This window comes from Heterocephalus glaber, unplaced genomic scaffold (genome assembly GCF_053883595.1).
Source record: "Heterocephalus glaber isolate CG9 unplaced genomic scaffold, H.glaber_assembly_v1.0 deba00001465, whole genome shotgun sequence".
Classification (NCBI taxonomy): Eukaryota; Metazoa; Chordata; class Mammalia; order Rodentia; family Bathyergidae; genus Heterocephalus; species Heterocephalus glaber.
The window spans coordinates 893,233-918,404 of NW_028258312.1; the positions used below are offsets into that span (position 1 = coordinate 893,233).

A 25,172-nucleotide genomic window follows, 5' to 3' on the forward strand; every position below is an offset into this window, starting at 1 on the left:
AGGTTCCAAGTTTGATCTCCGGTACCAAAAGAAAAAGAAAAAGAAAAGAGAGAAAAAAGGAACACAGAACAGACAAGTTGAAGAGAAAACCGTGTTCTCTTGTACTTAAACTCAAATATATCATAATTCATAAAATGGTCAAATTAAAAAATAATATCAGCCCTTGTTTTTTTAAAGTATGTAATACAAGGCTGAGGATTTAGCTCCATGGTTCCGCCACCTGCCTCACAAGCGCAAGGTCCTGAGTTCGATCCCTGGTACTGAAAAAAAAAAAGTGTGTAATACAAAATACACACTTTAAATATAAAGGAGCAGACAGTTTGGAAACAAAAAGACAGAAAATAATATACTATGAAACTAACAAAAGAACTACAGTATAGTTACACTAATATCTTTAAGATGGATTGGAAGGTAAGAAGAGATAGAGATTACTAGAGATAAAGAGGAATATTTTCATGATGATACAAAGGAATATTTTCATGATTATAAACCTGTAGTATATACAGATAGCATACCTTCAAAATACAGAAGACAAGATTTGACAAAACCAGAAGAAAACATATTTGTAAACTGGTTGGAGATTTTAACACTGGAAGGTTAATAACATTTAATAACGGGAAGAGCAAGCAGACCAAAAAGACAGCAAGAATAGTAAACAATCATGTCAAAAAACTGTATAACCAAGAGGAAGTGGACAAATTCCTAGAAACACACACTATAAAACTAGTTCAGGAAGAAATTGAAAATCTGAATAGACCTATAGCATAAAGAGATTGACTCAATAATCAAAAAACTCACAAAGAAGGGCTGGGGATTTAGCTCAGTGGTTTCACTGCCTGCTGCGCAAGTGCAAGGACCCGAGTTTGATCCCTGGTACAAAAAAAAAAAAAAAAAAACTCACAAAGAAAAGTCTAAGGCCGGATAGCTTCACTGGTGAATTTTAAAAAACATTTTTTTAAAATTAAGATCAATCCTTTTTCTCCCTCAAAAGTTGAAGAAGAGGTAACAGTTCCTACCTAATGTCAGACAAAAACATCACATACCATCAATACCTCTTATGAATACAGATGCAAAAATTCTCAAAAAATCTTGGCAAACCAAATCTAGTAACTTATTAGGAGAATTATACACCATGGCCAAGTGGAATGTATTTTAGGAATGCAAAGGTGGTTTGATATATGAAAATCTATCAATGTAATACAGCACACTAACAGCATGAAGGAAAGGGAAGGACATGATCATCTCAACGGATACAGAAAAAGCATTTGACAAATCCAACACACTTTCATGATAAAAGCACTCAACGAACTAGGAATAGAAAGGACCATCTTCAAATGATAAAGAATATTTATGAAATCCCCAAGGCTAATACCATACTCAACAGGGAAAGACTGAAAGTTTTCCTCCTAAGATCAGAAGCAAGGAATAGCAAACAGACAAAGAAAAGCAAAAACACTAAACATTCATGCCAAAAAATTATATAACCTTAATAGACTATAACCTATTTCTATTCAACATTGTACTGAGAGTTTTTGTTCAGAGCAATTAGGCAAGAAAAAGAAAATACATCCAAGCCAGGCGTGGTGGCGCACACCTGTAATCCCAGCACTCGGCAGGTTGAGCCAGGAGGATCACTGTGAGTTTGAGGCCAGCCTGGGCTACATGGTGAGTTTAGAGCCAGCCTGAGCTACAAAGGGAGACCCTGCCTCAAAAAAAAAAAAAAAAGAAAGAAAGAAAATACATCCAAATTAGAAAGAAAGGAATAAAACTATCTCTAGTTGAAGGTGACATGATTTTATATGTAGAAAATACTAAAGAATCTACATTAAAAAAACAACCAAATTCAGCAAAGTTGCAGGATACAAAAATCAATGCAAAAATCAGTTGTATTTCCATATACTACCAATGAGTAATCAGAAAATAAAATTAAGAAAACAACTCCATTTACAATAGCATCAAAAAGAATAAAATGTTTAGGGATAAATTTAACCAAAGGGTGAATTATTTATGTACTCAAAACTACAAATGGTTGCTAAAAAAATTTAAAGAAGACCTAAATCTACAGAAAGGTATTCTGTGTTCATGGCTAGAAGACTTAATATTGTTAAGATGGTAACACTCCCAAAGTTTAGCTACATATTCAATGTCATTTTTTATGAATTCCCAATGACCTTTTATTTTTGCAAAAATGTAAACACTGGACCTCAAGTTCATATGAGATTGCAAGAGACACTCCACATAGCCAAAACAATCTTGAAAAAAAACAAAATTCAAAGGCTCAAGCTTGCTATTTTCAAAACTTACTACAAAGCTATAGTAATCAACACGGTTTGGTACTAGTATAAGGATAGACACATAAATCAGTGGAACAGAACGAAGAGTCAGAAAATAAATTTATAATTTAAAGTCAACTGATTTTTGTCAAATGTGCCAATACCATTTAATGAGAAAGAATAATCTCTTCAATAAATAATGAACATCTGAATGCAAATAAATGAAATTGGCTCTTTGCCTCACAGCACATACAGTAACTCAAAATGGATCAAAAACTAAACCTGTAAAACTCAGAAGAAAATATAAGAGTAAACCTCCATGACTTTGGATTTGGCAATGACTTCTTATTTATAACGTAAGTACAAACAACAAAAGAAAAAAGATAAATTGGACTTTGTCAAAATTCATAACTTCTGTACCTCAGAGGACACTATCAAGAAAGTGTAAAAACAACCCACAGATTGAAAAGAAATATTTACATATCATATATCTATCTGATTAGGACCTCGTATCCAGAATATATAAAGACCTCAGGATACAACAACAATAAGACAAACAACTCAATTTGAAATGGGCAAACAATTTAAGCAGACATTTCTCCAAAGAAGAGACACAAATGGCCAACAAACACATGAAACCTCAACACCAGTGGTCATTAGAGAAACATAAATAAAAAATACAGTAAGATATCATTTCATATTCACTAGGATGGCTATAATTTTTTAAAGAAAAAGAAAGTTGGTGAGGATATGGAGAAATTAGAACCAGGGTTATTTCTAGTGGGAATATAAAGTATGAACTGTGATCAAAATATACAGTGAATGTTTAAATTTTTAAAATTTTTTACAGTAAAAGATATTGCCATTGATCCCCTTCAAATTCTTCCCCTCACTTTGAACACACTTATTCCGTCATTCTTCCCACTTTCTGAAGCAGTTCTGGAAGTTCTCTTTCATGAGTGTCTTTATGAAGTATGATTAAAAAATACAGTGAATGCTGATGCCAAGTGCCATACAATGGCTTGTGAAAACATAAAAAGTGTCCTCATTCACCTTATTCACCAGATCTGGCACTGTACAACTCTGGCTCTTCCCCGAAGAAAATGACCATGAAAAGTAAACATTCTGAATCAATTCAGGACATTGAGGTAGCCATGGCATTATAACTAAAGGCACTCACAAAAATGGATTTCCAGAACTGCTTCAGAAAGTGACAAGAACGACAGAATAAGTGTGTTCAAAACAAGGGCAAATGTTTTGAGGAGAATTAGTGCCAATGTGTCTTTTACTGCAACAATTTTTTTATTTAAACATTCACCATAGTACACCAGTCACTAGGGTAAACATTTTGGAACTTCCTTAAAAGGCTAAATATAGAATTATCACATGACCCAGCAAGTCTGCCCTAGGTATATACCAAAAGAATTGAAAACAGATGTTCAAATAAAAATCTGTACATGAAGTTCATAGTGCCACTTTGGGGCACTATGAGGAGACACATTCATGATGCTAAAACGTGGAAACAACCCAAATATCCTTCAGCAGATGAATGGACAACAAAATGTAGCATATCTATACAGCTGCATACTATTTGGTGATAAAAAGAATGAAGTAGTGATACATGCTACAACACAGGGGAACCTGGAAAACATAACAAGTGAAATAAGCCAGACCAAAAAAAGGGACAGATATTGCATGAGTCTACTCCTGTGAAATATCTACAAGAGACAAACCCACAGGGACAGAAAGCAGATTAGCATTTTCTAGGAGCTGGGGAAAGCGAGGGATGGGTACTGACTTCTGGTGGGTATGAGCGCTCTTTTTGAGGTGATGAAAAAGCCCTGAAATTAGCTCTGTTACTGTCTGAAACTAGATAGTGATAATGGCACACCACTAATATACTTAATCCCATTAAATTGTACACTTTTAAAATGATTAAAATAATAAATTCTATGTTATGAGTGTTTTATCACAATAAAATATGACAGTAAGGCTATAAAAGATTTTATGACCCAAAAGATTGGGCTTTATTGGTATATGTAGAACATCATAATCAATAACTATAGAATATACTTTCTTTTAAAGTTCATATGCCATGTTTATTAAAATTGATCTCCCTCTACACCAAAAAGCCACCCTTAACAAACTGCAAAGGAATGAAATCACACTGGATAAGTTTTCTGCTTTAAAATATCATCGTCACCATCATCATCATCACCGTCATCCAGGCAAAAGCACGTGTACGGGTAGGGGGGTGGGGAAGATGTATCTAGATCATTCCAAAGCTCAAAGGAGTTACATGATTTGGGAACTCTGAGTTCCCTGTTCTTCCCTTCTTCCCACTTCCATTTGGGTCAACAGAGCCCAAGGGTTGCCCTTGGGCCTTAGACCTCAGCCACATCTTCTGTCTCTTGGCAAAAACCACTCACAGCCAATCTGGCCACAGCCCCATCCCACAGCCTAGGCCCTCCCTTGTCAGGCCAGGGTGACCATCTCCTGACACCCATCTCCTTACCCAGAGCAGAGGCTGGATGGGGCTGGGCTGCTGCCCAGGCCATCATCCTGATAGTGAAACTAGGTCACTGCCTTTGACACCACAGAAGTCCAGGTTTTATGGCTCCCTGCAGAAGCAGGACGAGGCAGGACAAGCAGGATGAAAGCACAGGTCATCTTCAGGGATGGGAGGGGCTGAACAAAAGTCCTCTGGACAAGGAAACACTTGCTGCTATTGCAAACCCTGACTAAGCCTTAATTACACTGTGAGGTTCTGTTGCCATCTGAGAGGGGCAAAACTCCCCCTTCCCCGACATGAACTTCAGGATAGCAGCCAAACCTCTGCGTCTATCCCTCAAATCCCCCACTATCCTGCCCCAACCTACCTCCCCAGCAACTCACCACCACACCTCAAGCAACCAATGTCTGGGAAAATTCAAGGTGATCCTGAAACACAACTCATCTGTTTCAGTTTGGACTGCCCTACCATCTGCCTCCCCTCTCTTTCTGCTTCCTGCTTGATGGTTCCCTGAACCCAACCCTCAGTCCATTAAACAATGCTAGGGTCTGTGCAACCAAAGCACCTCTCTGATTTCTCTCCTCCTCTCTATCTCCAGGTAACCCAAGCTGCCACATTCTTTACCTTGGAGGTTGAAAACCACCATGTTCTGATATTCCCCCCTTCCAGCTCATCCCAGGATCTACCACTGCCAACACCTCGTTTTAAGTGTACACTGCTGACCCATCTTCTATCCTTCCAATTTATCCATCTCTCAAGTCCTCATTCCAGCAGCCCTTTAAACCTCTGTTAAAATCCAAGTGTCCTGGGGCTGGGGATTTAGCTCAGTGGTTCCACCGCCTGCCTCACAAGCTCAAGGTCATAAGTTCTATCCCTGGTACCACCAAAAAAAAAAAAAAATCCATTCTCCAACATGGCCATGAACATTTTTTCTCTGCCTTAAGCTTCAAGATTCCCCTAATGGACATTATGGTTCCCTCTTCAATGCCTTCTCCTTTCTCTCTGGCCCTTTCTTTCCTTGGCTTCTAAGACAGCACACTCCTAATTTTTCTCTGACCTCTCTAGAGCCTCACAGTCTCTCCTGGTGCTGGGTTTCCTCTAAATATTGCTGGGCCTCAGACTTAACCATCAGCCTGCCTCTCTCCCCAGGGCACTCAGCCAGACCCATGGCTTTGGGTCCCATCAAGATCCCAGTAACCCACCACCCCCATCTCTTCAGCCTACACACCTCCACTGGGCCCGTCTCATTGATACCACTGTCCCCTCAGTGTTCCCATGTTGACGTTCAACAGACGTTGCCTTCACAGTATGTCAGAAATGGGATTCATTCCATCTCTCCCACTCACCACCCCCCACAAATATAAAAGTTTAACCCCCATCTCTTGAAATATCACTCAAGCTAGCCAGATGCAGAAGCTATCTGTGACAGTCAAACAGGATTTTCACCTTGATTGAATTCAAAACCACCTAGGGGATTAGTAAAGAACACTTCAGGGTATGTCTAGACAAGTCATGGAGGCATGACCTTGGCTAATATGTCTGTCTGGCCCCTTCTTCTCTAGCACTGAACCCCTGGTCAGAGGAATGAGAGCATTCCTCTGCCCAGCCCTTCCACCACAATACTTCTGTTGTGGAGACAGCCTACCACGGACTATGAAACTGTGAGCCAATTAAGCCTCTCTTCCTTTAATACACGAGTGTCATATAAGTTGGTGGTGTCAATTATTTTATCCAAGGACAGGAAAGCTAACCAATAAATCATCACTATTATTCCTCTTTCACTGACCAACCTTATCAGCAAGTCTTGTCAGATGGAACTTCAAGAGGTCTCCCTCTACAGTCCCTTCTCTCCATGTACACCACCCTGTCTGCCCAAACCAACATCACTTATGTCTCACCTCACCACACACTAGCAGCCACTATGGAAACAGTTTTGTAGATCTTCAAAACGTTAAACACAGAATGATGATACATATGATGCAGCAAGATCATTCCTAGATGTAGACACAAAGAACTGAAAACAGGTGATCAAACACAAACTTGTTCACAAACGGTCACTCACAGCTGCTCTATACTCGGTAGCCACAGGTGAAAAGCAACCTTCCTGGCCCCTTTTCCTGGCACTTTGATCAGATCTTCCCATGACTAGTCCTTGCTGATCCGACAGGTCTCTGCCCTAACCCTAGAGGCCTTCTCTGACCTGTTCATTCCCTTCAGGATCCACCCCTACTTGTAACAATTGTTTCCTTGTGTTGTCCATGTCCTCTAAATAGAAAGTAGACTCTCCAAGGCAGGATTGCTTTTCCTGTCTTCTTGTGGAACACAAAAGGTGCTCAGCAGACAGAATAGTTGTTGAGCCTCCAACCCCAAAAGTCCAGGCATGTCCTCACCCAGGCTATGCCCATCCAAAGAGTGTACACCTGCCCCTCCTGCTCCCCCTCTGAGCAGAACTCTTTCAGTAGGTAGAGACACGGCCTATATTCCTAAGATCCTCACATCCCACCAGGCACTCAGTCCCTGTCTAACAAGGGGCAGAGGGAGGGGAGGAACAAGAGAAACAGAACACAGAATGGGGTCCTCTGAAGAGCTCAAAGGACTGTGACCACCAGGTCTTGGACTCCTCATGTGCCATCTCCATACAGCCTCACAGGAACTATACGATGAAGAAACAGAGGCTCAGTGAAGGAAGTAGCTTGCTCCAGGCCACATGACTGTCAAATGGAGAAATGTAGAGAGCTCTGACCCAGAATCCTTGTTCCTGGTCATTGGGCAACACTGCCTGAAGAGAGATAGGAAGATACATGAGGTGGTTCATGCCTATAATCCTAGCTATTCAGGAGGCTGAGGCAGAGGCATCAAAAGTTCCAGGCCAGCCTGGGCAACAATAAAATTTTTGAAAGGGCTGGAGATGTAGCTCACCAGTGGAGCATTTACCTAGCATGAGCAAGGCCCTGGGTTTGATCCCTAACACCAATGAAAAAAGACAGAAAGTAGGGGAGGGGGGGACAGATTTCCAGTATCTGTTTGCAGCAAATACAAAGGTCCTGAATTCCTGATCTACAAAGAGTAGTTTCTCCTCACCTACAACATTAATGCAGGTCCTAGGCAGCTAAGCCCACAGCCCAGACTGTTCTCACCCTGGAGACCATGGAACAGGGGCTGCTGTCCCCACCAGAAGTGCTTAGCAGTAGATATGGCCACCCCAAGCTGGGCCCAGCAGCGCTGCAGCTTTGAGATTGCTCTCAGGCAGGCTGGGGTGGGGACAGGAGTGGAAAGGCACGTTCAGGGCCCCCCCTTTTTTGTACTGGGGATCAAACTCAGGCCCTTGCACTATCGAGGCAGGCAGCAGCACCACTGAGCTAAATCCCCGACCCTGGGGACCCCTTTAAGGGAGCCAGCAACACCTGTTCCCTAAGCGCCAGGAAGTGGTCTCGGGAACAATGGGTTTGTGGGCCTTGGAATACACACAGCTTCTCTCCCATTCTACACTCAGGCAGAGGCCCAGGCTGACTTCCCCAACATCACTGCACATGTGCTCATTACCCAGGCCCTAGCCCTCCTGGGGCCAGTGCCCTGTGAGCTCATGAGCCCGGTGCAGGCTGCTCCTCCTTTTCCCCTAGCCTGCTCCAGCTGCCATCAGACTGCATCTTCCACAGCCCTGGCTTTCCATGGGCCTGTAGGCTGGGCCCATAGCCTTGCCATCATTTAAGTTTTAATATAAATCATAAATACTACTGTCATTCTTATGTATTAGTATTGTTTATAATAAACTCCTTACTAGGAGCTGGGCCCTGACACTTGATGTTGTATTGATTACCGCTCTTCATCCTCCACAGGAACTTTAAGAAAAATCTTTATTCTCCCCACCAACAGATGCAGAACCTAAGACTCAGAGGTCAGTGACTTGCCCAGGGTCACACAGCAATGAAGGCACGAGTAGGATGTGAAGTCTTTCCCAGCTCTTTCTTCCCTCATATATCTAGATTTTCCTGGCTAACTCTGCAACCAGACATACTACCCTCAAGTCACAGAAATACCTCCAACCCAACAGGGGGCTCTGAGCACCACTGGGGGAGCGATGGCGAAGCAGTGGTTGGGTGGAGCCAGGTGGTGTGATGGAGGACGCAGAGGGTGGCATGAAGATGGGGTTACACAGGGCATGCACACCACTGGCTACACTTACCACCTGAGGGAGGACAGGAGAGCCCAGAGAGGGTCCCCGCAGCAGAGGAGAGAAGGAGGAGTTGGTTAGAGAGCCACAAGAAGAAGCACAGAGGCAGCCTGAGGCATGGAGCAGACCCAGCCTCCCAGCAGCACCCCACACCTGTCAGGCCATTCGAGGTTCTGACAGGGATGGGGTGCCGGGAAGGCATAACCTATCGTTTGATTACCAGGGGCTGCCTCACATGCTATTTCAGATGGCTGCACTCAGGCTCGGGGTGGAAAGAGCCCAGGCACTTTAGCAATGAGTGGCATGGACCAGCCTAGGAGCACGCATCTTATCCAGCACACCCTAAACTCCCACGGGCCCCAACCATCCTCACTGCCATGTGCGGGGCCAGAGCCCAGGCAGATCAAAATGTGCTATAACAGGACCAAATCTAGAAACCAAGTTGCCCAAATCCCAGATCTGCTAAAACAAACACAGTCAATGAGCAAGAGATCTCAGGGAGGGGGCTGGGAAAGGGTCACCCTGAGGGCGACTCAGCCTGCCACCTTCCTCCCCTCAACTCACATGTCCGTGCAGGTCCGTGTTGAGCAGCATCAGGGCACAAGTGAGCGTGTGGATCCCATCTAAATCAGAGATGGTAGCAGCGTCAGTGTGAGGGCCCAGCACATACCCCCCATAGCTGCCCACCTGTCTTCCTATAGCACCCGCCTGGAAACCCAGGGGACAGGAAGCGGCCAGCCACCTGCCCTCAGAGCTGGGGCCTGGGTGATGCTCCTGCCTGCCCCAGGTCAGGCCATCCCCTCCCTCAGAGGGAACCTGGGAGCTCTGGCCTGCTCTAGCCCATATGCCTGCCTCCTGTAGCCTAATTCTTCTGGAACCTCAGGCCCAGCAATGGCTCTGTGTCCTGGGCCATGTCTCTGCTTTGACCTGTGTCTCTTGAATTTCTGGGATTCAGGTCCACTCATAGGCCAAGTTCCCAACCAGGAGCCCCGCCCCACCAAGAATCAGCATTGTGACAGGGCACCAGGGTGTGTGAAGACCCGAAAGACCAAATCTCTAAGACTGAGGACTTTGAGGCACTGGGAAAGACAGTGGAGCGCTCTTGCCCAGCAGGCAGCCCCATCCATGTGCCATCTGCTATTCATTCAATGTTAGTTTAGCACCTACTGTATGCCACAGGAGTAAGAGAAGGCCAAGGCCCGAGGGGCAGTGGGAAGGTGGGGTGGAGCAGGCAGGGCCTTACCTTCTGAGGTGCTGTCATCAGGGTTGCACTGGCAGTACCGGTGGGAGAAATGTGTAAGGACCCGCTCACGCTCCTGCGTCTCCCCCATCAGCGGAAAGGCCTTCAGGAAGGTTCTGGAAGGCAATCCAAGGCAGCTGGGGGCCTCCCAGAGTTGCTGAGTCAGTCTGGGTCCTCAGCCAGAGTAGAAGCCCCACCACACACACATTCGTCCCAGCTCCTATTCCCCAGCCCACACTCTGCTTTCCCTGGAGCTTTTCACCAAGCCCCAGCCCAGCACGGCCACCACTAAACTCAGGCTGCCCCCCCAGATTTGCTCCCACCATCGTCCACCTCTCCCCACCTCAGCCCCTGAAGCCCTTCTACTCTGTCCTCTCAGCAACCTCTCATACCTACCTTTCCCTATCCACCCCACCACCCACCCTCTGTCCTTGTCTTCTCCCACCTGTCCCTCTTCAAAAGCCTGCACACCACTACCAGCACTGCTTTACCCCCAGTGCCATCTGTGGCTCCCCAGTGCCTGTGCACTTGAGCCTCAGTACTGGGCAAACACACAGTGCCTCTCGTCCAGCACCTGTGCCTCTGATCATGAGCTGGCCCCCCTGAACACTTTTCCACAATCTTCCTCTCCACCATGCAATCCTGAAGATTCACTCAGGATAGAGTAGGTGCTGCAAGAGACAGACACTTCCACTGAGAACAGTGGCAGCAATGTGTTTTCTTTCTTTTTTTTTTTTTGGTAGCAGGGATTGAACTCAGGACCTTGTGCTTTCAAGGTAAGTGGCGGAACCACTGAGCTAAATACCAAGCCAGCAATGTGTTTTCTTAAGCTGTCAGGAAACTGCTGAGGCAACAAAGATCAGAAAAGCCAAGATCCTGGAGACAAGAGGACTGGGGAGAGGGGGCTCATCTGCTGTGGCTGCTTTTACCTGAGACATTGCTGAGTAAGAGCAGAGGCAAGGGGCAAGACAGCAGGTGGCTTCAAAGGGCTGGAGAGACAAACCTGGATACCGGAGGGGCTGTAAGCACACAGCCAGGTATGTGCCAAATTCCAAAGAGCAAAAGGAAGGATGCTAAAAAGCTAAAAGGAAAGCCTCTGGGAAGTAGAGGACTATGTTCTTGGGTTTTCTTTTCTTTTCTTTCTCTTTGGTTTTTGGTTTTTTTCAGCAATCTTGCTACACTGAGGAGACAAAATGAGGATTCAGAATTCACCAAGGGGCAAGGTCCAGTGACCACACTAGGCTCCTGAGGAAAGTCCTGAGGTTTTTCCAAGATCAGGGCAAACCCTGAGCCCCACCAAGCTTCAGTGCTTTGTCTCCTCAGCCAGCTGTGCTTGGATTAGGACCATATCCAGGTTCCCTTCTAACTGCCAGTGAAGGACAGGGTAAACAGAAAGAAAACAAACAATCTAGGCCCACTATAGTTCTATATAGAGAGTAAAAAAATTACTAAACATGCAAAGAGATAGTATAAATGATGGGAAAGCAAGAGAAAAAACAGGCAATAGAACAGGTACAGATGATTCAGATGATGCCAATATTAGAGACAGCAAACAGGGACTTTATACTAATATGTTCAAGAACAGAGGTAAAGATGGAGAAAATTAGTGAAAAATGGAGAATTACTCAGAGAATAAAAATCTTTTTTTTTTTGTAGTACTGAGGATTGAACCCAGGGCCACTTGCATACTAGGCAAATGCTCTACCACTGAGCTATATCCCCAGCCTTTTTTTTATTTTCTTGAGATAGGATCTCCCTCAGTTGCCCAGGTTAGCACCAATCTTGAAATCCTCCGGCCTCACCCTCCCAAGTAACTGGGATTACAGCTATGCATCACTGACCCTAGCCTAGAATCTATTTTTAAATTTTAAGTAAGATGGAAATTCTAGAGCTGAAAAATATGATAACAGAAAGTTAAAACTCAGTAAATGGGTTTAATGGCATTCTGGACATTAAAAAAGAAAAGAGTAAGTGAAGTGAAAGCAGGTCAATAGAAAATACCCCACCCATAGCAGAGAAAAAAGAATAGAAACTACATCTTTTTGGGGCCAGGATTTAGCTCAGTGGTTCCAATGCCTTCCTCAAAAGCACAAGGTCCCAAGTTCAATCCCCGATACAAAAAAACATTATATATATAAATATATATATTTATATATATATATATTTATATTTATTTATTTATATTTATATATATATGAAACTACATCTTTTTAAAAAGTATAAGAGACACATGGGACACAGTGAAATGACCTAGCATATATGGACCACACAGCCTTTGCTCAGAGACTAAGGGTCCTGTCTATCCTCCTTATGGCCTGGTCCCTGCCACCACAGCCTGCTGACACTTAGCTTCATCCAACATTGCATCACCTCCTGCTCCCTGGAGCCTGCACCTGGCCCTCCTGAGGCTCCTCCCTGGTCAAACCCCAGTTAGAGTTGAGATCAAATACCCTCTCATTGAGTCATCTTGCACTCAGTGACTATGGAGAAGCCTCTTTACCTCTCTGCCCAGAATTTCTTCATTTGAAGAGTAGGAAGGATTGTGCCCACCTCACAGGGCTGCTCTGAGGATGCAGTAGACAGGTATGTAAAGACAGCTGCTGCTCTTGGCCTCCTCCCAATAGCGTTTCGAGAGGGGTCAGGAGACTTGCCTGAGGTTGCACAGCGAGTTTACAATAGAGCTCAGATGAGAATCCAGGTGTGCTGCTCATGCCACCTGTGGACATTGTCCCATCCCAGACCCACTGACCTGAGCGCTCGGTCCAAAGTGAGGCCGGAGAAGTCAAAGAAACTGAGGTACTCGCCAGCCACCAGCCTGCTGAACTCATTGCTGCCAGGAGAACACGAGATGTCAGTTAGAAGCACGGTCCAACCCAAGGCTGGCAGAACAACAGGGGATACCTGGGGATGGGCTCCAGTGTCCCCTGACCCACCGACCCAGATCTGCCAACCCGTAGGCTACCTCCCCTGCTGGCCATCAGGCTCTGACAGCTCAACCTCCGGCTGCAGGATCAGGAGGGCTTCCTGGAAGGTGATGCCTCAGTCAACAGGGAAAGTGAGAACCAATCAGGTGAAGGAAGAGGAGATGGGATGATACCAAATGCTCTGGACAGAGGAAACTATATCGAATGTCCAAGAAGCTACCAGCACAGCCATGTGGCCAGGGCCTGGAAAGCAGGAATGGGGACAGCAAGAGATAGGCAGGAAATAGGACTGGAGGCCAAAGGAAGGATGGTGACATGATTCCGCAGATGGTCACATCTGTATTGTGGACACTACCTGCTGCGTGGAGAACCCATGGGGAGGGTGTAGGAGTTGTTCGGGAAAGAGGTGGGCACATGATTTACGAAGCAGAATCTTCCAGAAGAGGAGACGGATCAGATGGGAACAAGACTGAAAAGGTGGAAATATCGGGGCTTGGGACAAAGACGGGGTGTGTGTACATCCATGAGAGCCATCACTCCCCAGTGGTCAGTAACAACGTGGTACAGTGAGAGCTGAGCCCACCTGAGAAGAATGAGCAGAGCCGGGTGACCAGGCGGGGTAGGGCTCTGAGGCCATCCTGGAGGCCAAGGAGGAGTGTGTCACAAAAAGACTGGAATGGATTCTGGTCAAAAAAAAAATCAGAACACATTTCCACCTGATTCTAATCAAGCCTCAAGGTCTCCCTCCCATTAACAGGATCCATGGGAAATAAAGGAACATGTAAAATAAAAGCTTGCAGGGGCTGGGGATTTAGCTCAGTGGTTCTACTGCCTGCCTTGCAAGCTCAAGGTCCCGAGTTCGATCCTCAGTACCAGGACAAATGGTTCAGCTTCCTCAACAAATGCATGCCACTGAAAAGGGGAGGGGCTGCTGTAGATTAAATGATACTTGAGAGATACAGGACCAAATGCAATGTGTGGACCTTGTTTGGGTCCTGATTTGACAAAACAATATTTTGAGACAATCAGAGAAAATTAAACATAAGCCAAATGTTGAAGATAATAAGGAATTTCTGTTAATTTTATTAGAAATTATAATTATATAAACAAACTCATCAGAGATATACACTAAAATACTTAGGAATCAAATGACATAATGTCTTAATATGCTTTAAAACATTCCAGCAAGCCTGGCGTGGCAGCACACGCCAAAAATCCCAGCACTCCAGGAAGTTGAGGCAGGAGGATCATTAATTCAAGCCCTGCCTGAGCAATTTAGTCATTTAAGGATTTGGGCTGTGATTTGGGGAGACTTTTGCTTTTCAGATGAGAGAGAGGAGCACCACTGACAGCTAATGGGAAGACAACTGCAGAGGGAGAAGTTGGAAGGATGGAAGGGTTCAACCACAAGAAGGCTCCTGAGAGGCTGTCATTAGGTTGGGGGAGCTCACAGCCGAGAAGGGAGGTGAAGCCATCTGAGTTGTGCTTTCTTTGCCAGGGCCTTTGGGGGACCCAATGTAAGAGTGATGTGGAGGCTACAGAGGGTGGAGAAGGCAGGATGGAGAAGGGATGGATCCAGGACCTGAGCCACCACTGGGGCGCCCATGTCAGCTCCAACTCATGGCCAAGTCCCTTAAGCCTCATGAGTGGCACTCAGAGTCCAGGCCCACTTCTGCCCACCTCAGAGCCTTCCTGTGTTGACAGGTAGCTCTCTGACAGGGGTACAAAAGGCAGGGGCCATGCTGGTGGTCAGACATGCTCAAAATGTGCCCAGTCTTCCTCAGCTGGAGTCCCTACCTGTTCCCTGAACCCCATCTTGCCTGTTTCCCCTTGCACCCACCTGCAAGCCAGGGCCTGTGCTCTGGGTGTCCCAGCACCTTCAGCTGGTCCCAATGGACAGAAGGGCTTAATGAGCCCCCTCCTGAGCCCTAGATCTCAGCCATTTCTCCCCCACACCCCTACACAAGCTCTCTTCTCTCCCTGGCCCCATTAGACAGACCACTAGCTCCTGTCCAGCAGCTCTGTCCTCACTACCATCCACCACGATCCCATAATTACAACCTGCATCAAGCTCCTCAGCCCTGAGGGGCCACCTGCCCCCACCCCTCCCTGAGAGCAGCAGCCCTCATCCAAGCAGCCCAGAAAGGAAAGAGATTTAGGGCGAGGCCAGGAATGAGGACAGTAGCAGGAGGAAGTGTCCTTGAAGGACTGCTGAGAGCCCCTGGTACTAAGCACCCCTGAGAGAAGCCACCACCACCCCCCCTTTCAGTCTAACGAAGACAGCGGTTTGCCTGGGAGAGGAGTTGTGGGAGGGCACTCACTTCTTGCCTAGCTGCCGGGCCACGTCACAGCGCTGGAAGCCTTCAAGGTGGTAGAGGCGGCGGGCCAGCCGTCGAGCAGCTTCATTGACGCCCTGGCACCCATTGGCCAGAGGGTCTGTGTTGCCAGGCTCCAGCCCCTCTGAGCTGCTCAGCTCTGAGTCCGAGTCCGACAGGCCATCCTTCAGGCTGGGATCACTGAGGATGGAGAAGAGGGAGATCAGAGGCCCAGGGACAGAGGCCCTGCATGAGGCCCAAGGGACTCCAAGGCCTCTGCAAACCCACTCAGGGTCCAGAACAGGGAAAGAAGCTCCACTAAAGCAGGAGGACATCAGTTCAGACTTTCATGGGAGCCCCTCACATGAAATCATGCCCACACCACAGCTCCCTGAGCCCATCTGAGCTGAGAAAAATGAAGAACTGAATGGAATCTCAGGACCAGGGAGGAAAGTCTGGAGGCAGAGGTGGGACAAGGGGACCTTGGAGAGGGCTTGTTGACTTTGGACACGGGGTCATCCTAACATGCTTTGCCTCTCTGTGCCTCAGGTTCTGTATCTGCTCAGGGGCTCCCCCAGCTCCCAGTCCAGGCCCTGCCTTACCTGGCTGAGTTCAGCAATTTGTCCGTGTCCTCGTCATCATCGTCCTCGTCCCCCCCTGAGCCCTGGGGCCCATCCTCATGAAATCCATTGGGCATGGTCATAAGAGACAAGCGGCTCAGGACATTCTCTGAGCGGCTGCTAGAGATGGAGCATCGCAGGGGGCTGCCCAGCTCCTGCTCACCTCCAGCTGCCCCCAGGTCTCCCTCAGGCCCCAGGTCTCCAGTGCCCAGCCCAGCCCCTGGCTCGGGGCTATCCCGGGCCCGCTGCTGGATGAGGGGAGTGAGTGGGGCCTCGAAGCTGACACAGCTGTCACTCTCATCAGTGAGGCTCAGTACGTCCAAGGAGTCCAGGCTGCTGTACTGGGTGCCGTGCAGCAGCTCTGACTCCAGAATCTTCTCAAACGTGGCACTGAAGCCGTCCCGCACATCTGGCTCCCCAGGGCCATCCAGCCTGTGGGATGCAAAGACCAGTCACCATCCTGCCCAGGTGTCCTCATACACAGGAGCTGGTCACAGCAGCAGTCTGCGCCTGAAGCCCCCTAGGGGCAGGGAGCAGGCACGCGCTGTGTCTTGCCCCTTTGTTTTTTCAGTCAACACTAACTGAGCACTAGGGGCCAGATGCTGGGCTGGGAACTGGGGACACAGCAGAACAAAGGACAGATGTGGTCCCTGCCCCTCGGTGCCCAACCCAGGCTCTGGCTTTCAGTAGACATCAGATATCTGCCTCAGTGAGTGACCGTGAGGCCTCTTCTTCCAGTCTGGCCTGGGCTCCCACAGCACTGTGGATGTCTCCTTATCACAACCAGTGTCACACTCGCTCATACTTTTGCTGTCTCCACGGCCTGGAGGTTCTTAGCTAAGCAAACATACAGCTCTCAGGGCCTGCTTTCATGTCACAGGCCCACACTGTGTGAGCCTCTCTTCTCCATTCTCTCTCCTCAGGGTGTCTCCTCATGCCACCCAGCTCTTACCACCATGCAATATTCTGTTTGTTCCCCCTCTTCGCTGCATGCTCCCCAGCTCCCAGCTCCCCAAACCAGAGCTTCACAGGGCCAAAGTCTGCCTGGTGAAGACACTTCTGCCAGCCCTGATCTGGGTACTAGAGACATTCAAATAAGACAGTGCCCTGCCTTTGGAGAGCTCTCCGCCCACTGTGAGAGCCACAGGTGGTACTGCCATCTCCCACCGCCCTGCAATTGCCCAGACCTGAGGAGTGGCTCCAACAGGGGCTGGAACACCATCACCCCCATTTCCAAACCTCTCTCTGCCCCCGCCTTTGACCATCCCAAATCAGCAAGCAACCTGAATACAAAGAGCGGTCCAAGAAGCCTCAGCCCTCTGCCCTCCCCGCCCACTCTGCTAGCTGCTGCCAGCTGCCCCAGACCCTGCCTGGATGGAACCATACAGCCACACACACTGAGTGCACGAAGGCTCGCAACCCCACCTGCTCACCTCCGCCCACAGAGGCCGACAGATACTTCACCTTACACACCCACAGGAGAGAACAAAAGTGCGCCAACAACTGCACAAGCCACGGACACAATGAGTCTCTGCTATTTTAATTCCTTTTCCTGGATCTGTTGCCCCCAAACACCCAGAAGCTAGACAAAATAGGAATATGAAGTCCCCATCTTATGTATGAGAAAAATAAGAAGGGGCTAGAGACCACATAGCCATGGAGCTGTCAAATATAGTGAGTCTCTATCCTGAGACACCCACTTACCCCAGCTGAGGGTCCTCAGTGTCTGGACAGAGCCTGCTGGAGACATCATCCCCCTCTGCCAGTGCACAAGCCCTCCAGGAACTGGACTCTGTTGAATTTTCCAGAATGTTTGTCTCTGGTCCCAGGGTTAGGCCATTGGTGAGGGAAAAGCTGAGGCTGAGGCCGGTGAGGGCCTCACCTTGGGCCTCTGTGGACTCCTCAGGGTCCAACAGGGTGTCCTTTTTCTCATGCGCTGGGCTGCTGAGGAGGCTGCTCAGACCCTCACTGGCTGCCATTCCATTCTGGGCCCCAGGCTCCTCCTCAGGCTCCAGGCTGGGGCCCCAGGTGGCACTGTCCTCTTCAGACAGTGCAGATGGAAGCTTGTATTCATCCATGGCAGACACTGCTTCCACCCTGTCCTGACAGCTCCTGGGACTCCAGTACACCTGGCAGAAGATGGAGAGATGAAGTCAGTGTGGGTCAGATAGGGCAGGGACTGGATGTCTAAACCCCAGTGGAACCAAGGCACCAAGGCAGCCTGTCAGGGCCAGGAACATTGCCACGACAATCTCCTCAGGACCCTCGTGTCTGTAGCCTCGGTTCAGATCCTGCCCTCCACCTCTCCCCTGACCCCTGGTCAGCTCCTTGTGCCCAGTCTCTGGCTTCCCTATTATCTCTTGTCTTTATTGTGCCCTCCAGGATTCCCAATGCCATCTGTGGAAGATTCAGGTGGGGAGGAACTGAAGAAGGGTAGAGCACCCCTTGTAGGCCCCATCCATTTGCTGGTGAGCGATGGAGACAAAACCCCAGGCTGACAGCCAGCCCATGTGCCCCTCTGCATGTTCTCTGCCCCACCTCCAGGAACCAGAGATCTTTGTGGTTAGTAGAGGGAACTGGACTTTGGACTGCCTTTAAGGTGAAGGTAAAGGAGTCAACAGAAGTGCAGCTTAATCATAGCATCATCCACCCCAAGGAAGCAAGCCAAAGCTAGGCCTGGAGACGCCATGAGCCATAGGAGCTCCAGTGTGGGACGCTGTCCAGGGTCCTGGGCAGGGACAGGGCCAAGCGAGAGCCTGGAAAGAACCAGGCTGCCTCTCCAGCACCCAGTGCCCTGGTTATGCTAGGGAAAAGGACAAAGGGCCTGGGATTCCCTCCACCTCTGAGCCCCACTGGAGCTTGCTCTGTCTTGAGGAGGGACTCATAGGAGGCACTCTGGGGAGAGCATTGCAAGGGGAGTCAAGCACTGCTCTGCCAACTTTCTCTGTGGCCTCATGTGTGTCTAGGTTAGGCGACCTCACTGCACAGCCCAGTCCGCTCCCCTCTGCTTTGTGCCAGGTGTTTTCCCTCCATCTCCACCCTCTGCCCTGCCATTGCACAGGACCAGCTCATGTTTCTCAGACTGTGGCCCCCCTGTCCCCTCTTTTTCTCTCTGGCTCCAGTCCTAGATAGTCTAGGCAAGCCCATCCACCTGACCTCTGCTTCGGGAACAGATCAGCCCCTCCCCACCCCCTAGAGAGCTGCAGAGGCAGGAATCTGGGCCACTTCCTCCCTCCCCTCTGTGGGCCTCGGCTATCCAGCACCACCCTCTCCTTTGGAGGACTGCTGGGTGCTCGGAAGAACCTGGGAGAGTAGAGAGATGGGTCTGCTTTCTGGGCTGCAGAGGACACGCTACAGCCACAGTGACAAGAATGGGAGACCCTCACATACTGTGTGTGTTTGCTCTTAAGTATTACCTGAGGACCTGTTAAAATGCATTCTGCCTGCCCTAGACCTCCTGAGCCAGGTTCTGCCAGGAAGAGATATGATGATCGGTGATTGTCATTATGAGGCAAATGTGGGAAACACGAGTTAGACAGCATAAGGACTTCCTACCTGCAAAGATGAACCCAAAGAGGAAGATAGGGGGAACTTCTAAGCCCCCTGAAGATGAGCTCAGCTACTGGAGACCAAGTAAAACTCATTTAACCCTTATTTTTCAAACATGGAGTGGAAAACAGAAGGGCCAGCTAATCTACGGATCACTCAATCTGATCCTCACCTAGAGTTTTGGCGGGGGGTGGTGGGGGTGTTGCTTTTATTTTTGTTTTGAGACAGGGTCTTACTCCATAATTCAGGCTGATGTGGCCTCAAACTCAAGGTGATCCTCCTGCCTTGCCCTCCTGAGTGCTGAGACTACAGGTGTGCACCACCATGCCAGCCTCACCTAGGGTTTTAACTACAGCATGAGAATAAGGTTTAACCAAAAAAACAAAACTGAAAGCCAGGCTATAGACTATCTGGGCCCTGAACTTAGGACACCAGGGACCCTCGGGGCTCAGCATAGAGTGAGGAATCTTTCTGGTATGCCCTACATCCCTGCTACTGGGGTTGCTATTTCAATCTGCTCCCTCTGGTTGTATACCCAGAGGAGGGAGACAGGAGGTCACCTCCTCAACTGAGACTCCTGGGAGAGCCACAGAGAGCATTTAGAAAGGAAAGAGGGGAGAGAGTGGGGCTTTGGGGCCCACTGCCGGAGTTCTAGTCCTCTGGCCTGCTTTTCAGCTCAGGCCCAGCATGAGCACTGGCTCTGGGCACAGGGTGTGAGCCCAATCCCACAGGATGTTCAGGCTCCCATGCCCATGGACAGAAGCTGAGCCTGAGGCCCCAGTGAAGCCCAACATTTTCTCAGTCTACACCAGTCCCAAAGATAGGGCTGTAGATGAACCAAGGACCTCCCAGGAGCTGCCTCAGGCTACTTCTAGCCCTACATGCCCTGCCATGTCCTCCTGCAGCTGACAGTGGGAGAGAGGCTCTGCCAACCCTGGGCACTGGGCCATGCCCTTGGTTTCTGGGATGGGCAGACAAGGGGCAGCATTGAGTTCTATTCTGGGCAGGGAGGTGGGGGGGGGGGGGCTGGAGTCCCTACCTGGGCTGAGAGCCAGTTGAGCCTAGAATAGCTGACCCAGATCCCCCTCTCTTGCTGAGGCCAAGGAGGGGTGCATAAAGGAGAAGTTCAGGATGGAGCTGTAAAACAGTGCCCCAAGTCCTCACTCTGAACCACTGTGCATCCTGGGCTAGACTTTGCCTCCTCTGGCCTGTAGAAATCCATCTGTAGAAAAGAAGCCTCACCTCTGTTTTCCTCCCCCTGGGGCTAGGGGGAGAATTTAAGATAATGAATGCTAAGAGAGCTGAGATGCAAGGAAGAGCAAACTTACCACAGAGGTCAAGAAGGAAAGGGCATGCTTCACTCTTTCCATCACACTTGACTGGTGGGGAGACTGAGGCACAAAACTGGCAAAGGCTTTGCCTGAGATCACACAATGAGTCCCTGCTTCTAGAACCAAGAGTGACCTCCTTGTCCAGCTAGATGGGCTGGAAGTGCGAGAAGAGCCCCAGTTTCCGGGCCCCCCACCATACCTTCCCATGAGATCAAAGCCCAAGTCCAACCAGGAGAGTTGGCCCAAAGCAATGACCCTGCCTGCCTCCAGCCCCTCTGTCAAGAGCAGGGGCAGGGGTGCAGCTGGGCCACCGGGCATCCATGCCAAGGAGGTGCCTGCAAATAACAGGCGAGCAGTGCCCAAGATCCTCTGCAGCCTCTCTCAGCTTAATCCAAGCCCTCTCCAGGCAGGGGCTCCACTCCCCACAGCCCTTGGGGTGACCTTGTGCTCAGCAGCCTCTTTTTCAGCAATAGCCAAAACAGGGACCATGATCATAGTGGAACCCTGGCTGGCATCAAGCCACACATATTCTGGGTCTCAGCTGCTCTGAACACAGCCCTGTCCCCCCTCCACTGTCCCCATGTCAGCTGGAGTGAACTGTGAAAACACATATTGCATCACATGCCTCTCTCATTCAGAACCCTCCAATGCTTCCCCTCACCCTTAGAATAGCACCCAGTCTCCCCAGCATGTCCTAAAAAAGCCCTTCCTGAGCTGGTTCTGCTGCCCTCTCACCATCCCCCCATCAGCCACTCTGGCCTTCTTTGTGCTCCCCGAGCTTATTCCCACCTCAGGGCCTTTGCACCAGCTGTACTCTTGGCCTAGAATGTTCTTCTCCTAGATCTGTAAATGGCTTTCTCTTCTGCCATTCAAGACTCAACTCTGATGCTCCCTCACTAGAAAGGCCATCTGATTGCCCAGCACATGCTATCACGTTCCCCTACCAAAACCAAACCAGAACTGAAACCCCTTTCTCTATCTGTTCACAAACTTCCTGCCCATCTCTCTGACACTTAGATGTGAGCCCAGTGAGGGTGGGGACCTCTCATGTTCACAGCTGTTCAGCAAAGCCTATGCCACACCTGGCACACAGTGGGTGCTTATATATATTTGTTGAATGAATAATCTGGGGTTATCATCATCCTCATTACTGGCAAAGGCTCAGAGGGGTTGAGCAACATGCTCTGAGATTCTTCTTGGAACACTAGGCTGCTGCAGGGATAATCATATGCTCCCTTCCATGCCAGGATCCAGGCCAGGGACTACGAAGCCCAAGGACAGGACCAGAAGTGGGGCCCAGCAGGAGGACCCCAGGATCCAATCTGCTCTGTCAGACTCAAGGACCAGTGCATGGGTCCAGGTACCTCCTCCTGTGTGCTTATCTGTGTGCAGTGTAGGTACTGTGGACTCATACACACACATACACACACGCACACACACACACACACAAAGTGTACACAGAGACATTAGAACAAAACAAAGCAAACAGCTGGCATGTAGGGAGTGCTCAGAACAGACCCTGGCCAGTTATGCCCCTCCCAGCTAGAGACCAAAGCTGGCCCAGGCCTGGGCACTCCAAGGCTCCACGGCTCCCTTGGGCAGGTCCCTGGATCACCCAGATGCCACACTCCCTCACAGCCTCTGCCAGCCAATGGGTCTGTCATCCCAGAGCTCCAGGTGCCCCCAGGTCATCCCGGGCACATGCTTCCTCAGCACACCCACCACCCAGGGCAGGGAGGAGCCCGAGCTAATACAGATGAGCTGTCCACCCAGGACATACCCCAAAGTGACCCTAATCCTCCTGGCCTGCTTGGTCTCCCCAGCTTGAACCACCTTGTGCGGCAACAAGTGCCTTAGAGACACTCGCCATAGCAGGTCAGCATGCAGGCAGACTGCACACTCAGAAAGGCCTGGCTTCAAATCCTAGCTCTGCTCCCCAGCAGCTACATGTCCTCAGGAGAGATGCTCGCCTCTCTGAGCCTCAGTGTCATCCTCCACGAAATGGATCATCCGAACACTGCCCTTGTCACAGGGCTGCTGTGAGGACTACAGAAGATGGTGTGTGCAGTACTCAGGGAAAGCAGTGCCTTCTAGAACCCTCTTGGGTCTGCAGGGGAAGCAGCTGGCTGCCCCAACCACAAATGGGACATTCAGAGAAGCAGCATAAAGCTCAGATCATTCAGTCTTGTAGACATTGGTCCCAGGCAGCTGTCAGAGCAGGTTCTAAAGCAGGGTCTTCAGAGGCTCAGACAGGGGATGGAAGCAGTGAAAGACTCCTGTGGGGGCCAGGGGAGGAACAGAGAAGGGACCCTCACCCTTTCCCAAGGAGGTGAGCACCCTACAGTCCTGCCCCACCAACACTCACACCTAAGATTAGGTTCACATTTATCTCTCCACGTTAAGGCACAAGAGCCACAGCAGGCATGGGGAAAGAGCCATGAGCTTGGGCCTCCCCGGAAGTGCTCATGCTCTCTGGTGTGTCCATTTGGGGTTAAGAGTGAGTCCACACCACCTGCTCTCCTCCTGGTGGTTTTGCCTTGGGGAAATCAGCCATTGCCTAGGGGTATGAGGGTTGGGAAGGCCTCTCCTCTCTCATGGTTGGGCAGGCAGCAGTTCCCAGGGATGGGTACATATTTGCATCCTGTCTCCATGTACCCTACAGCCCCCTGGGACTCTCAGGGACCCCACTCTGCAAAGATCATTCCTTGACATCTTCCAGCTTGCTCCTCTCCCTACCCCTCAGCCAATTTGCACCCTCATTTCCTTAGCTTTTGCATACATCTGCATTCTGGTTTGAAGAGCCCTTACCACTAATGAAATCCACAATGTCTGCTGTCAAATCCCAAATCACATTTACAGCTGGCAAGTCCACCCCCAGCTGACCTCATTCCAGGGTGAACCTTGGTTATCTGGAACCACCAAGGACCAGGCTGTCTTGGTGAATGAAGTCCACACCCAGACTGACCACTGATCTGTGTCCCACTTCAAAGCAAACTTGGGACTCGCCCTGCTTAGCTACAGAGGACTGACTGAGTGTGAGGCCTGCCAACCAGCCATGCCCTGGCAGGGGAGAAGGAGGGTGCCCCGGGTCCACAGAGCTAGGTCTCTCAGCTGTCTCCTGAGGCTGCTTCAATATCTGAGAGATGAGCCAAGAATTCCATCCTCTCCTCTCTCTGCCCAGTTTTCAATTCCCCACACTCTAGATCCTCATGTTCTCCATCCACACCCACCCCCAAGGGGGCCCTCTCTCCCCCTCCTCCTCCCACTCCACCCCACACTCTTCATTGTGTGGCTCCTCTGAATCTTCCCTTGCTAGTCCTCCCCTTCCCTGCCTTCCCTCCTCCTCTTCCTCATCCTCTCCCATCTCTGGATTAGGATTTTAGCTTGGGATCTGACAAACCTTGTGGCCTCTTAGGTGCAAACACCACAGGATGAAGTGAGCAGGTGTATGAGGGCCCATGCTGGGCCATTCCACAATCTCCTCATTCACTCATGGCCCACTGAAGAAGAGCTGGACACTGGTAAAGCCTCATCCCTCAATGGGCAGTGTATGGGGCAAGGGAGAATAGGACATAGATGTCTGGGACCAAGTTACCAGAGGACAGAGTTACCACTCCTCAGATATGGAAGACTGGGGAACAGGTCTGGGCAGGAAGATGAGAGCTTGGGGTTGGAAGTGTCCAGTGGACATGAATATTGAGGTGTAGAGTGGGCTCCTGCAAATTGGGAGGAAACTGAGGCTTGGGACAGCATACAGGTGGCACTTAAAGCCACAGAACTGAGAGATAGGTGTGATGGAGAAGCTGGTTGTGCAGGGGCTGAGTCTTCTGCTGCTCCTGTATCAAAAAGGGCAGAGAGGAACCGGCAATGGAAGGAGCAACCCCCAAGGTTCAAGAAAAACAAGAGAATGAGTATGGAAGTCAAGAAGTGTTTCAAGGAAGAGGGACACTGATGTTGTCGAATGCTGCTGACAAGGGCTAGGAACTGGCCTTTAGGGCAGCAGCATGGAGATCACTGGTGACCTTGAGAAGAGAGGTCAACGCAATGCAGGGGCAAAAGCGAAATCGGAGTGGAGACAGAGAGTGAGAGGAAGGGTGTGGTGGCAGTGAGTCCAGACAGTGCTTCTGGGAGGTTTTCCTGTAAAGGGGAGCAGAGAGATGCAGAGGTGCTAGCTGGAGAAGACAAGAAAACAATTTTACAGCAGGAAAACAACAGCAAGATGCCTGCTGGTGGGATC

At 49.3% G+C, this 25,172-nt stretch overlaps 1 protein-coding gene and 1 non-coding gene across 6 annotated transcripts in view; both read right to left on the bottom strand.

The window, feature by feature from the left end:
* Psd2 (pleckstrin and Sec7 domain containing 2) overlaps positions 1-25,172 on the bottom strand; it is a 43,616-nt gene that overhangs the window by 13,556 nt on the left and 4,888 nt on the right. For 2 of the 5 annotated variants that reach the window (XM_087180795.1, XM_004841852.3), the window contains exons 2-7: positions 17,760-18,184; positions 16,038-16,487; positions 15,442-15,636; positions 12,946-13,026; positions 10,200-10,312; positions 9,521-9,579 (exon numbers count right to left, since the gene is read on the bottom strand). In XM_087180795.1, the coding sequence (XP_087036921.1) occupies positions 9,521-9,579; positions 10,200-10,312; positions 12,946-13,026; positions 15,442-15,636; positions 16,038-16,487; positions 17,760-18,133 (1,272 nt within the window). In that variant the 5' untranslated portion in view covers positions 18,134-18,184. Of the gene's footprint in view, positions 1-9,516; positions 9,580-10,199; positions 10,313-12,945; positions 13,027-15,441; positions 15,637-16,037; positions 16,488-17,759; positions 18,185-25,172 lie in introns of all 5 variants that reach the window. The other 3 variants (XM_087180794.1, XM_087180792.1, XM_087180793.1) reach the window with 2 other exon arrangements.
* Trnat-agu (transfer RNA threonine (anticodon AGU)) lies at positions 11,847-11,919 on the bottom strand. The gene has a single exon. It is a non-coding gene; the product is annotated as a tRNA-Thr (tRNA).